Source organism: Hemiscyllium ocellatum, chromosome 3 (assembly GCF_020745735.1).
Source record: "Hemiscyllium ocellatum isolate sHemOce1 chromosome 3, sHemOce1.pat.X.cur, whole genome shotgun sequence".
In the NCBI taxonomy this organism is placed as follows: Eukaryota; Metazoa; Chordata; class Chondrichthyes; order Orectolobiformes; family Hemiscylliidae; genus Hemiscyllium; species Hemiscyllium ocellatum.
Genome location: NC_083403.1, coordinates 122,989,369 through 123,004,480, shown reverse-complemented (window position 1 = coordinate 123,004,480; position 15,112 = coordinate 122,989,369). Strand labels below are relative to the sequence as shown.

The window sequence follows — 15,112 nt, the reverse complement described above, 5'->3', positions numbered from 1 at the left end:
TAGTGCATTTGTTGTATCAGTCCCTGAGTCTCAGTCATTAAGTATGTTGAAAACAGAAGTCGATAGAATTCTAGATATTCAGTATAGTCTGGGAAAATATTGTTGCTGTAGAAGATCAGCCGTAACCTCATTGAATGGTGGAGCAGGCTCAAAGGGCCAAATGGCCTCCTCATTCTCTTATTTCCTAAGTGGCTGTTACTATTTGTTGGATGACGGCAATGTGGCAATAAAATTTGGCAACCTGGATATACGTTCTCATAATAATTACTACCTACTTCTTCATGAAGATCATAAAAATATAGCATCTCTTTCATTTAGAAATAGCAGTTTCAATAAATGGTTGTTGTCATAAACCTGGGGGCGATCACTATAGCATTTTTACTACTTGACTGCTTCAACAAACTGTCATTATCCCAATGGTGGGATGTTTATTCACGTTTTGATTCATAGATCCAAAGAGTTACAAAATGGTCTGTTATTGATCTGGGATTATAAATACAAATGTTTGGTTTTTTTTACAAGGGGTCAAGTGCTTGAGGGGATTAAATGTTTGGAATGGACTTCTGTTAATAGAGTTTCCCACGGTTTAGGGATTAGTATTAGTTTTGTTCCAATCATTTAAGATACCTATATCCCTCTCAAGACTGTGTCATCCTCATTACTTGCCATCCTCCCTACTTTTGACTGATCTGTCAACATAGCTATAATGCATTCAGTTCCATCATCCAAGTTATTAATATAAAGTATGAATAATTATCTGCTGTACTGTTCCTGTAGCACTCTACTGGTTATAGATTGGCATCCTGAAATTGCCTCTTAACCCAACTCTACTTTCTATTAATTAGCCAGTCATGCTAATATATCAACCAACACCATGGGCTTTTATCTTATTAAGTAACTTTATGTATGAAAATAATGTTGTCAGCAGCTCTAGAATCCAATGACATTGAATTTACAAAAACCTGGGGGGATTGTTTAATTTTTTTGGGATTGTTGCCATTATATGTTAAGTCATGTGCCAACTACATCATCATTCATGTGAAATTTAGTTGAACACTGGGTGCATTTATTGTGAAAGGTGGCATCTTATACAAACAAAACACTTAATTTCAAAAAGGAAAACATTTCCTTGAAATACTTGAATCCTTTAGTACGTACTTTTGGAATTTGCTTAATTTATTTTGGTTGGTGTCGAAGTCAGTCAGCATTACAGTAAACAATTCTATCCCTTCAATGGTCCTTCAGGTAGATCAGAAACATAATAGAATCTTTTAACTGATTCAAAGTATGAGATAATGTTGTTGTAGTGATTGGAAAGAGGTCAGCCAGGTGAACTTCATTGAATAGGAGTTCCCTGATTGTGTGGCTGTTAAGTTCCAGGTCAAGTTCCTCCAACTCTTCCACTGATACAGGTCATATTTAATGCAGAGTAGCTCACCTCTTGCGCATGGTGTGTCTCAGATGAAATTCATTATTCCCCCCAGGCAGCAAAGGCATTCAGGTGGTGACATCTGCTGTTTCCATTTCGGACACTGAGGTATCTTTAATGCTTCCTAGAGAGGACGCACCAAGGGTTCCTGAGCAGTCGGAAAGGCAGTCAATGTTCCAGGCATATTTTGTTCCCGCACCCTTTGTAAGCTTGCAACTTTCCTATGTTTCAAGTGTTTAATCAGCACCGTCGCATCTATCCCAGCTTTATATATGACTGGATCTAACCTCACGTCGACCATGCCTCTCATCTATACAGGGCTATTCATAGGGTTCTATACCAAACTTCGTCCCGATGAATTATATGCCAGTACTCATCTCATTTGGGGTTACTGTAGCCCCTAAAAACAGGTTAGTTAGGGTCAGGTGTAAAAGTCCAGTTAGATTTCACAACCAATCACAAAGTAGCTCCAAGCTCTTAATTTTGGGTTTAAGTTAGGGCCGACTGCCTGCCCCTCTTCCGCGGTTACGTTAGGGCCCGGGTGTCCTTGGAGAAGGAGCACGAGGTGTCCATCAACACCCTGGAGTTGTTCAGGGAGACGTGGGCGCCACAGGGAGTGGAGTGCATTATTTCCCCCTCCAACGCTATTTTGATTTAGTCCCTACCCTCCCCTTCACTGTTTGATCACACAGCATTGCCCTCTTTGATGTGAAGGGCACTGCTTGTCACTGGCCACTCGGGTGTTTTCCTATTTTTCCTGGTGGTGGAAATTGAATAAAGATTTGTACACTTTGTGTCTCTCACTGCGTCTCACACCTGTACACACACAACATGGGTGCTGGGGTAAAAAATAAGCACTACTGCAATTAGGCGGTAGTGTGGGAAAAAAAAACAAGGATAAACAGGAAATAGAGCCAGTGTGTCTATGGAGGAGGAGCATGTGTCCACCAACACCCTGGAGTTGAAAAAAAAATTTGGGGTTTAATAGAAGTGAGACAGGAAGTGGACATTTAATTATTTAATTAGTTGACCAATTAAATATTATAATATGGTTAACAGTCTCACATTTAACCTGCCTTAAAGTTTAACTTTGGCCAGATGGTTATCCCAGGTCTTGGGAAACCAGAGAGCTCAAAGGGTGGTGAGACCAGTTTTGAGGAAGAGGAAAGTAGCCTTAAAATGTGATGATCCATGTTCTGGGAAAGCCTTTATATTCTTGTGTGGTGTACCATCAAGGCCAGAAGTATTCTGGGAAGTATTCTGAAAAAAAGCACTGACTAGTTTCCTGTTTATGATATCATCATGATGCAAGAAATGACCATGTGACCCAAGGTTGCCATGGAGATGATCAGAAGCAGAATGCAAAAAAAAACTGGGATTGGGATTGAGTCCACCGGTGGTTTCTGTTGTCAGTTCAGAACCTAATGAGAGTTTGTGCAAACAGGAATCATGCAAGGTTCTCACCAAAATAAGTCATTTTCTGTTTAGCAGCCGTTGAACAAATTCAGATATGAATGTGGATTTCTGAGAATACAGCAGAGACTGTGTTATATTGCTGGAAACAGCAGTGAGCTGAAGATTGGAAGGGCAACATATGTAAGGAAGTGACATAATGCATCAAAGTATTAACTGGTTTCTCCCTCCACATTTCCTGGTGAACCTGCTGAATTTTACCAGATTTTATGTTTTTACAATAGTTTGTGATTTTGGATAAAATCCATTGCAACTGCTTCAATATTACCAGCACGGACTAGATTGTCAAAGAGTGCCTGAGAAGGGATTTGCCAACATGACTTGAGTCTGGAGAGAAAGATTCTATCAATGAGTATCTTGTCAGTGGTAACCCTGTCCAGGAATTCAGATAGAATATGATTACTTGTGAATTTGACTCAAGGATGAAATGAGTGATAAGTGAGAGACCCCATATAGCATAAAGACTGTTGGCAAGACTGAGATTATGCGTGGTCCTATTTTTGTACAAGATGTTTTGCAAATGCCTGTAACTACCTGAGGTGTATCGTCATTTCAACTATTAATGCAAAATTTACCGTTTATTGGAAATATCCTTCACCCATTAATGAATGTTTGAATTATGTTAATTCTGGTTGGCTTGTTCCAGTAAAATTTTCATCAACGAAAATTTGTCTGCAAGTTTCTTTCTGCTGTGGAGATTTCTGTCTATTTAAAAGCTTATTGGCCTCTATGGAGATCATAACTTTTGTTAAATATGAGTTACCTTAAGCAAATCCTTGCTGGTTTGAAATTCATCATGGTGAGGCACCAGCATAAAAAAGCTAAAGCTTTTGGGGAGACCAGAGAGTGATAAGAATTGAGATGGGACGGCCAGAGACAATAGTGAAAATACAACACTGGCTGACTTTGGAATAACTCAGTTCAACAATCTCAAATCCTAACCATTGTTCACATGACTTCAGTTGCTGATAATGCTCCTACTCTTCCCACTAATACTACCTCTAGAACCATCTTTTATTTATTTACTTGCCTCATTACCATCCACATTTGGATTTCAGCATCATCGCTTTTGCTATTGAACCTCAGCTGCCTAAATCCTATCACAGATGTTTCCTTTTCCCTTTGTTTAAATATCTATTACACCTCTCACTTTTTCCAGCTTGAAGAAAGGCCATAGTCCTGAAATGATCACTTGTTTTTCACTCCACAAATGTTAGCAGACCTGCTGAATATTTCCAGCTTGTTCTGCTGTTATCTCAGACTTCCAATATCTGCAGAATTTTGTATTTGTCTTATTAAGATGGTTCAACAATTTACATGAGAGAATTGCACATTGTAATTGATTCCCATCATCAGGAACTTTTGCTAACCCCTCCTTTAATTCATCCTGCTGTTATATTAATTTGGTGTCTCAGTGCTTTGAATGCTTTTGTCCAGATGCCTTCGTATTTATCAGTTTCCCAGCTTTCATGCATCAGTGGTCTTCATTGTACATCCGTTGGGATCATCATGTATCACAACCTCCAACATAATTCCATTCTGGCAAAAGGCATTGGCACGTACAAGTGCATGAGATTCAAGCTGTTTCTGACAAAAGCCCATCAAACCCTTTCACTCCTGACTCCAGTCGTGACAGGAGGTCTAATTATATATCTGTTCTCCTCACTGAGTCTGTTCCTGGCAAAGAAGTCTTGCCATGTATCAATGTCCTGGTTCAATCCTTTAAAACAAAATGCCTGGTCCAGTGCCAGCACTTCTGATTCCACTGCTGGCAAGAGGTTAAATTACGTATCAGTGCTCCTGGTCCTAGTCTGAGCAGGAGGCCTTGTCATGTATCAGAACTCTTGGCAGCCCTTCTGATAGGAATTCATCAGGTATTTATGTTGTTGACTCACATTAGTCCTGGGAATAAGCCTTACTACGTATCTATGCTCTTAGCTGTACTCTTGCTTGAAAAAATGTCAGGTCATATATTTGTACTCTTGGCATTGAAGCTAGTCATGGATCATGCTCTGGCTACCTTCCTGTTGAGAGGACTTGTATGACTGCTCTAAATGAAAAGAAACTGGCTGCACCTCAGCTCTTTTTGGCAAAAGCAGTAATGCATTAATGCTCTTGAAATTGCTCTTGGCAAAATTTTGTTGTATTAATGACCCTTGCTCTGTGTCAAGTGGTCTAATCATTTTGCAGTTAACTTGGCTGCTCTCTCTTGTAACAGGAAACCTTCTCATGTATCAATGATCCTGTCTGAAGCCAAGGCCTGATTTGCCTGCTGTGAATTTCACTTGTTCTTGGTTAGATCACAAATGGGAGCAGTGATTTTCTCTGGTCCAAAAGGTTTGAGTTTTGATTTGTAAAAGTAACTGATTTCTAACTATATATACCTTGCAACATATGATGTCAGCTCAGTTGGCTAGATGACTGGAGTGTGGTTTAGAATAATACCATCAGTGGGGCTTCAATCCCCACACCAACTGTGGCAGTTCATGGCCCCACTTGTGGAATAGTTACTCAGGCTTTACATAACCAATTGTTTCTCTCTAATCAAGAGAGATGTCTATGGCTGTTTTTATGACAGTGGCTCCATACATATCTAGCATCCTAAATCACCTGAAGTTATTAAATTCTATTAACAGAAGCTATGGATAGAAAAAATTACAACTCAATAAGCATTAGTCATGCCAATTTGTCACCTGACACCAAAGTATTAGTCAAAGAACTCTGATCTTTAATCTCCTAACCCATTTATTGAAAATCAGTTATTGACCAGCTTGAACTGTAGATTGTTGCTCGTCATGTTTTTCCTTCACTGTTTCCCCTTCCCCACTTGAGGGAGGTGTTTCCACGCATCCATGCTGACCTTATCCTTCTCATTTGTACAAGACAAGGGAAGTGTTCTTCATGGAGTCTTACTAAAGTACTGCTGCCTATGTTTCAGATGGTACAACTTCTGTCACTGTGCGTCAGTGATGTATAAAGTGAATAGTGAAAGTGGTAGATGGGAAGTCAATCAAATGCAGTCTTGTGCTGGATGGTATCAAGTTTCTTGAGTGTTGTTGGAGCTACACTCATGCAAGCAAGTGGAGATTACTTCATCACATTCCTGAACTTTTGTTTTATTAATTTGTAGAATGTGGGCATCACTCTCTAGGCTAGTATTTATAGCTAATTCCTAGGGCACTTAAGAATCAACTACATTGACTTCTTAGATAGATATCACTTCTTAGATTCCCTACAGTGTGGAAACAGGGTCTTCAGCCCAATCAGTCCACACTGATTCTCCAAGGAGTAACTCATCCAGACCTATTTCCCTCTGACTAATGTACCTAACATTATGGGTAACTTAGCATGGGCAATTCACCTGACCTGCACATCTTTGGATTGTGGGACAAAACCAGAGCACCTGGAGGAAACCCAAGCAAACATGAGGAGAATGTGCAAACTCCACACAATCACCTGAGGCTGGAATTGAACCTGGGACCCTGGTGCTGTGAGGCAGCAGTGCCCATCATTGAGCCACCTTGCTGCAGATCTGGAGTCCTGTGTCAACCAGACCTGGTAAGGATGACAGAGTCCCTTCCCTACAGGACGTTATTGAACCAAATGGGTTTTTTCAACAATTTGAAAACAGTTTCATGTCAGCATTAGGCTTTTAATTCCAGATATTTTAGTGATTTCAAATTTCTCCATCTGCCATGGCGAGATTCAAACTCAGGTCCCTAGTTTAATAGTCTAGCAATAATCCAACAAGGGCAATGCCTCATGACCAGCAAAAAAAGATCGTGTTGGATGTGCCTACTCCTGTACCATCTCTGACTGGCACTGCCCCAATCCAAAAATGTTTGGAAATCCAAATCCACAGAGATAAACTATTCAATTCAAGCCAAGGTTTAGTTCCCAGCAGACCCCTGCCAACATTAGTCATTAACTGCTGGAACTGCCTTGAATTTCAAGGACCTGAAATAACCCAGAAGACAATATGCATTCTTATATGTCCATAAATCTTGAAACGGTAACTGTCACATAGTTAAATATTTTACACAAAGAAAGCTCAAATATTAAGGGTATAATTAATTCATAATGATTTTCTCATTGATGCTGATTGAGAGAAGCATGTTTGCAGGATATCAAGAAGACTCCCTCCCTTTCTGTGAAGTCCCATAGAACTGTAAACATCCTACATGAACAAAAGCGTATAGCCAGGTGCAGCATGAATTGAATGCCTCATCCAAGGGGATGACATGTTTGACAACATCACTCCCCCAGCACTGCACTGGAAAAGTAGATGGGATAATGTGTTCAAACCCTAGTGCGAAACTTGAAACCATAAACCTTTGTCTAAGAAACGAGAAGAGCCACCAACCAAATCAAGCTGACACCAACAAATTGGTGGGTCAGAGAGGTGACGCCCCTGCAAATGACAAGCTGCTGGTGAAAACTGACACTGCCCAGATCTTCAAGATAAACCTCTTTCAACAAGTAAATTGCACCATTGCTGTTATTGTTAGAGATAGTTATAACATAGGGGGCTTTGTCAACTCTTCGCCTGAAGGTACATCAAATGACTGTTGCAAGTAGAACATTTGTGTATATTTTGTTTCAGATAAAGTTTACACCAGGCAGTGCACGGAATGGATTGTCAACAGTTGAAGTGGAGATTTGCAACAGAAGGATTGTTCGTTTTATTTCAATTTGGACAAAAGACACTTGTAAAAGTACAAATGTAATGGCTCCAAATGAGTTTACATTTATCTAGGATATATAAACACATGTATTGCAATAGGACATTTTAAGTGTTTTATTTAGGATATCTGTTAATGTTAAATTATTTATATAATTAGCCACCATCTCTTTGGTAATTACAATTCACACTCAAGTATCTTTACAATACATGACAATATAGTCAGTAATACAGTTTAAGACAAGTTTGAGAATATCCTTCCTTATGGGATAGGCATAGGCCAAGTGATATCATTGCTAGATGATTGATTTAAGAAACTCAGCTAATGTTTTGAGGACCTGAGTTCAAATGCTGCTATGGTAGAGGGTGGAAATTGAGTTCAAAAACAAGCTAGAATTAAGTTTCTAATGATGACCATCAAACCAATTGCTGGAAGAACCCATTTGGGTTCACCAATGTCCTTTCAGGAAGAAAACCTGTCATCCTTACTTGGTCTGGCCTACATTTGACACCAGACTCATAGCAATGTGGTTGACTCATAGCTGTCCTAGCCAGAGATGCCCACATTCTGTTAGTGAATGAGAAAAACAAAATGGGTGATTTCATTATCACCTAACTGCTTGTTAAGTTAACTCCAAAACATTTGCAATCATTTAACAACTAGAAACATAAATTAGCAATAAATTAATTAATTAAAATGGAAATAATAGTAAGTTACTAAAATAGACTTTAGCCTTCCTATAGTTATTTGGACCATGCTCTGTCTATGAATTACTGATTTTGCTACTCACAGTATAAAACAGTGTGGTACAGTCACTTGGACGGAGGCATGTTATTAGTGCAGTAAAGGGAACTTTATTTTCAGTTTTCATGAGAACATTTTATCAGGGATGCCAACAAGTTATCATCCCATCTCATGAGGGCAGTGTGGGTGTGGGTGTAGGTGTGGATAGCTGAGACAGTTAGTGCACAATCATCCTGGATTATATTGCCACAAGAGGATGAATGATCAGTTGCAGTCTGTTGCCAGAGTAAGTGCCACTGTCTACTACATCCTTGATTTCCCTATGACCTTGTCCTATTGTACAGGACCATTACACACAGACAGGATGTAGATGACAGATATCTCCATCACATACCTCATGTCTAATCTGTGTCTCTCCCTTCATTGCACTTACATATGTTGGACCATGAACAATACAGTGATACTGTATCTTACACAGCTGATATGGTTCCCATTTCAAATGGATAGGGCCATAAAACAACCAGCATCTCACATAGTATCAACTCCTTCACTTTTCGTCACAGTTAGAGTAATCTGTACATCATAAACCTCCTCATTAAACACCAGAGTGAACAAGGACACTGCGCCCAAAGGTCACTTCAGGATCAAGAGCTCAGATGAATGTCATACACACACATCACCTGAAACCTCATTGAAATCCATTTATTCCAGCTCTTCCACCATACGCTGGCACATTTCATTCAGAACACTCAATCAAAAAATCCAACAACCCACCTTTTTACTCAAAGTGCAGTTGCAGCTCTGGGAGGTGACATCTACAACTGTACCTTTGAAAGTGAGGTAAATCTTTCTGAAGTAAAGTTGCTAACTCTAAACAAGGGAAATAATGGAGACATGAGGCACAAATTGGCTGAGGTGGAGTAGGAAAATACAGGAAAAGCAATGAGTAGTCTTTAAAGAACTATAACATGATTTATATCAACCATACATTCCTTCAAGGTGAAACAAAAACTCTAAAAATGTCAGTCAAACAAACAAAGGAAGTTTAGGATTGCTGATTAAAAATGCCAGTAAAATTCCCAGAAATAGCGGTAATTCTGAGGACTGGGTAGCTTATAGAATACAGCAAAAGACGAGCAAGAAATTTATGAGAGGGAGAAGAGAATGAATGCAATCTAATAAAATAAAACAAAAATGGACCGTAAAAATTACTCTCAGCACACAAAAGAGAACGGTTGCAAATGAAAGTGGGTCCATTACATACAGAGTTAGGGGGAATTTAGGATAGGGATTAAAAGAGACAGCAGCAAATCTAAATTATTACTTTGCATCAGTTTTCACTGAGAAAGATACCAGAAATTCTCCAGTACTGGGAGATCGAAGTGGCTAGGGGAGAATGAGGAGTTGAAGAGAATTAGCATCAGATAGAAGATTCTACTGGATAAGTTAAAGGAGGCTGAAATTTAATAAATCCCCAAGATATAATGATCTACATCCCAGAGTGTTAATGTGGGTGGCTATAGAGATAATCAATGCATTGATAATTATCTTCTAAAATTCTGTAGCTTCTTCAATAATTTATGTGGATAGCAAATGTCACCCCACTATTTAAGGGAGCAAGAGAGAAAACAGAATTCCAGACCCTGTTAACCTTGTATCAAGAATAGGGAAAGTGTTACAATCTATTTTAAAGATAGACTCTTGGCTGATGATAATCTGTTTAGGCATAATCAGCATGGATTTGCAAATGGGAAATTCTATTTTACCTAGTTGACACTAAAATGCCATCCAGCCATTAGGGATGGATGATAAATGCTGGCCTAAATAGCAATACCCCATCTTATGAACAAAAAAGAAACGTATTGGCTTTCCATTAGTGGCCCTAATGTCACTCCATGACAGATAGGAATAATAACTTTTATATTTAAATGAATGTGTTTGATCAGTTTTTCCTATCCTTTAAGGTACTAGGGAAATAATTGATAAAGAAGCCTTAAGCTGAGAAACGGGGAACATAGTGGACATTGGCAGCACATACCTGTGAACTAAACCACTTACAAGTTCCCCTTCAAGCCACACACTATCGTGACTTGGAAATATATCGTCACCCTTTCACTGTTGTTGAGCCAAAGTCCTGTAATTCCCTCTCTAAGAGCATTGTGAGTCTACTACAGCATATAGACTGCAGCAGTTCAAGAAGGCAGCTCAACACCACCTTCTCAAAGGCAACTAGACTTGAGCAATAAATGCTGGCCCAGCCAGTGACACCATGTCCCACGAGTCAATAAAAAAAGTCAACCATGTCTTCTTCACATATACATAAGCATTGCCACATCAGGTACAAATAGAGGTGGAGTGAAGTATACCAAGCTGGCAGTTCATGCACATCCAGGAGAAAGTGAGGACTGCAGAGCTGAAAATGTGTTGCTGGAAAAGCGCAGCAGGTCAGGCAGCATCCAAGGTGCAGGAGAATCGACGTTTCGGGCATGAGCCCTTCTTCGGGTTCCTGAAGAAGGGCTCATGCCCGAAACGTCGATTCTCCTGCTCCTTGGATGCTGCCTGATCTGCTGTGCTTTTCCAGCAACATATTTTCAGTTCATTCACATCTCCCAGTTAAATGTAGAGTACTATTTAAGTCAAGCATTGGAAGTGCAGAGGTCAGCATCTTCTAAGCAGGGACAGAAACACACTGCTGTATTTTCTAAAGTTAAATCTGCATTTTCTACAAATGGCAAAGTTTGAAGTGGGTCATCTTCTACCCAATGCCAAGACAACAAGCTCTAATGTTCACAGGGCAGACAAGTCAGCCTAGTTCAGTTAGAGTACATACAGAATTGATTCAACCAGCTGGTTACGCACACTCATAACACAGATGTCCCCACCTCATTTCCAAGGCCAAGCTGTGAGCAACATATAAGTGCCTTGATGAAGCCCACTGCATTGATCCCTAAAACAACAAATTTAATTATTGGGCTAAAACCATCAATTGAATTTAAAAGAACCAAAACATTCCAGTGTCTTAAAACAGCAACTTTGAAGATGGGCACATATTTACACCCATACCTTGCATATTAAAATGGAATCAGTCGGTGTAGAAAAACCAATCAAAGACAATCACTTTGTCAGAGTATGAATGAGTTATGACCTTGTCAATCACAAATACAATGCAGATATTCAACCGTGTAGTCAACCAGGTGAGGTCAAGCTGAACTAGCTCCACAGAGGCCCCTAACCAACACCATGTCACCCTTTATTAACAAATGAATAGGCCTGGAGTTTAGTACTGCCTCTTTCAGAGTCAGGTACCAGGGAGGGGACCATCTGATCAGCTATGTAATTGCCTGCACTCAAATGGTGTTCCCCATTGAAATTAAAATTTCTCACGCTCAACACAACAGGTGATGAGGAAAGGATGTCCATTTCCATCAGAATACCCTGGCATACCCCTCATATGCTCCACTTGCCGCACTTTCCAATGATAAAGCCAACCGTAGCGCATGTTTGAAGTCCAGTTGGGTGGTTTTACATAGTTACGTCATTAATTCCATAGGCCAAACAATCTCTCATCATCTCATTAAGAGTTAAACCAAAGTCACAGGCTTCTGCCAGTCGTTTTAACTTAGTTAAAGATCTTCATACAGATTCTCCCGGTTCTTGAATTGTGGAATAGAAGTGATCTCAGAATTAGAGGAGGCTTTGTGTCGTAATATTCCTTAATTATGTCTATCAATTCTTGAAAGATTTTAGTATCTGGTGTCTCTTTCTAGTAACAGAAAAAGCTGCAGCTCCACAGACTGTCAGAAGAATTACTCTGAAGACAACAAATGCTGGAGATCACAATGGGTCAGGCAGCATCCATGGAGAGAGAGCAAGCTAATTTTGAGTCAAGATGACTCGTCATCAGAGCTGAAATAAAGTGTGGAGGGGATAGCATTTATGCTATAGTGGAGGGGTGGAGGGTCAATGGGTGTAGGGTGCCAGTGTGAAAAGATGTTGATAGTTCAGTTTAAGTGATCAGTGTGTGAGAATGGCAGAACAACGGTACGTCTCCTGCTAGACTTGCGAGGATAGTAATTGGGACGGGGGTGGGGGGGGGGGGAGGGGAACATATGATAACAAGTTAAAAGGAAAGGGAAGAAATGGTTCACTTTTTAATGGTGTTTAACTGAATATTACATCCAGAAGGCTGTAAAGTGCCTCGTGTGAAGATGAGACGTTGTTCCTCCAGTTTGAGCTGTGATTCACTGGAAAACTGCAGTTTTCCAATGGCTGACATGTGGGCATGCGAGCAGGGCGCTGTGTTAAAGTGATTCGCTACAGGAAAATCAGGGTCATGCTTGTGCACAGGCCTGAGGTGTTCTGCAAAGTAGTCACCCAGCTGGCGCTTGGTTTCTCCAATTATAGCAGCAAATTGGGTGCAACAAATACAATACTCAAGATTGGAGGAAGTACAGGTGAAATGCTGCTTCACCTACAAAGACTGTTTAGGCCCTGAGCAGGGAGGTGGCGAAGAGGCAGGCATTGTACCTTCTGCAGTTACATGGGAAGGTGCTGTGGAGAGAGAAGGTGGTATTGTGGTTGTGGAATGGACTAGAGTGTCCGAGAGGGAATGATCCCTCCATGTTACTCATTGTGGCAGATGGAAAACAATGTCATTTGCTCCAAAAAAAAGTGTTCTTTCCACATACTGGGCTCAACGGCAGGATCGAATGAGTCAAGTTTCCCAAATAATGACATGATGTAAGAAATACTTACTCCATCTCAAAGATGACTGTTGCAAGCAAGTTTCTCCAGGATTGCACTGAAAAACTCTACAAAGCATTGGAACAAGAGACTCTGGCTCAGAAAGGAATTCATCTAACCATCATCTAATCATGTCTAAACTATGGACTTGGAAACAACATGCAATGAACATGTTTGGGTGACCAGTCAATTGGAAAAAGGGGATCGTGTGATGAGTCGAAAAGAGTGGCTCTGGAAAACATAGCAGGCCAGACAACATCCGAGGAGCAATGTTGGGCATAGCCCAGATGAGGCAATTATTCCCCTTGATTGTGTTTAAGAAACTGTTTTTCTCCAGACCACAGAGCAGGAAAGAACAACATCAAAGAAACCAAACCCTTAACCAGATACTCTCTCTCTCTCTCCACCCATCCTGCAAGCTGCAGTTCTGTCTGTCATCTGACTACAATTGGCTGTGTTTTTAAGAATCAACCAAACAGCTGCTGACTCTGAAAGAAAACATAAATCATCAAGAAACATCTTTAATTCACAGGCACCTGTGTAATAAAGATTAGAGTGGTTCTGGAAAAGCACAGCAGGTCAGGCAGCATCCGAGGACCAGGAAAATCGACTTTTCAGTCAAAAGCCCTTCATTCCTGATGAAGGGCCTTTGCCCAAAACGTCGATTTTCCTGCTCCTCAGATGCTGCCTGACCTGCTGTGCTTTTCCAGAACCACTCTAATCTTGACTCTAATCTCCAGGATCTGCAGTACCCACTTCCCCCTGTGTGCTAAAGTCAGGCCATTGTCATTATTTCTAGGTAGAATAAATACTTTTAAAAACTTACACAAGAAAAGCTGACTATTTTACAGTCCCACCATGTTTGCACTTCCAGAGTAGGCAGCAATGATTGTGAAGGTGACAGCAGTCTATGTAACATTTTTCAGAACTTCCTGGTTCCACAAAAAATAAATTCCAGCCTTACCTTTGTCAGGCCTCTCTGGATCCATTTGTGTAGTTTAGACACCGACCAGATTAAATTTAAAATGGTAATCAGAATCCTATTCACCTCAATGGCCCCCACCTTGCACATTGATAGGATCTACCGCCTGAAACATTCGGACACAGTGGATGGCTGATGTTTAAATCCATTACATTCATATTCAATCACATTGTCAATGTTAACTGGACTCATACTGAGATTGTTAACACCCCATTAACACCAAGCAAGCCAAAAGTGAAATACCTCATGGTGTGAATTCCTACTACCATATACAATTCCTAGTCTTGCTTCTACAGGCCATCACACTTCAGTTATAATTATATCACCACTTCATCACATTAATATATTGCCTGCAGTACAAAAATAAATGATACACATTCTTTTCAGGACATGTTTAACAGTTCCTGTCAACGGATTTGATCTTGGGAATGTGGCATTTACTTTCAAAATATTAAAAGCCACTCTCTCACTCGAGAAGAATCTGAGAGCCCCTCACATGCAATCTATGAGCAGCAGCTAATTTTACATTGAACAATATTTATGCATTACCATTTAGAAAGACAAGGACAGCAGACACATGGGAATACCACCAGTAGCAAGTACACTGACAAGACCCAAGTGAGACATGTCCTCACTTGCAATTATATCTCTGATCCTTCATATTCTCTGGGTCACAAACTTGGAAGTTCCTTGCTAATAACATTGTAAGAAAATACTTATTCCCTGAGAAACAGTAATGGTTCAGACTAAAGCTCACCACCACTTGCTAAAGGGCAATTAAAGACAATGAATGTTGGTCTTGTCAGTGATGCTCACATCCCAAGAATGAATGAAAGAACACTGTACTGACAAAGCAAATTTGAAATGCGCATTCATGTGCACGGATATGCAACATTTAGAACTTACCCTTGGGTCTCGCGACTTGTAATTTTCTTTGACAAGGCTTGATAATAAGGCAGTTTCTTGAATTTCTCTGATCCCACAGCCACGTAATATTGGTTGTTATCTAATTCAGCTGCGCCTAGCAATGCTCTTCCATCGAGTGTGCAGAGTCTAAAT

General features: G+C 40.2%; 1 protein-coding gene across 3 annotated transcripts in view; it reads right to left on the bottom strand.

The window, feature by feature from the left end:
• The window catches only part of LOC132807673 (doublecortin domain-containing protein 2), a 122,104-nt gene that overhangs the window by 50,977 nt on the left and 56,015 nt on the right, over window positions 1-15,112 (bottom strand). For all 3 annotated transcript variants that reach the window (XM_060821717.1, XM_060821721.1, XM_060821720.1), the window contains exon 6: window positions 14,960-15,106. In XM_060821717.1, the coding sequence (XP_060677700.1) occupies window positions 14,960-15,106 (147 nt within the window). The remainder of the gene's footprint in view (window positions 1-14,959; window positions 15,107-15,112) is intronic.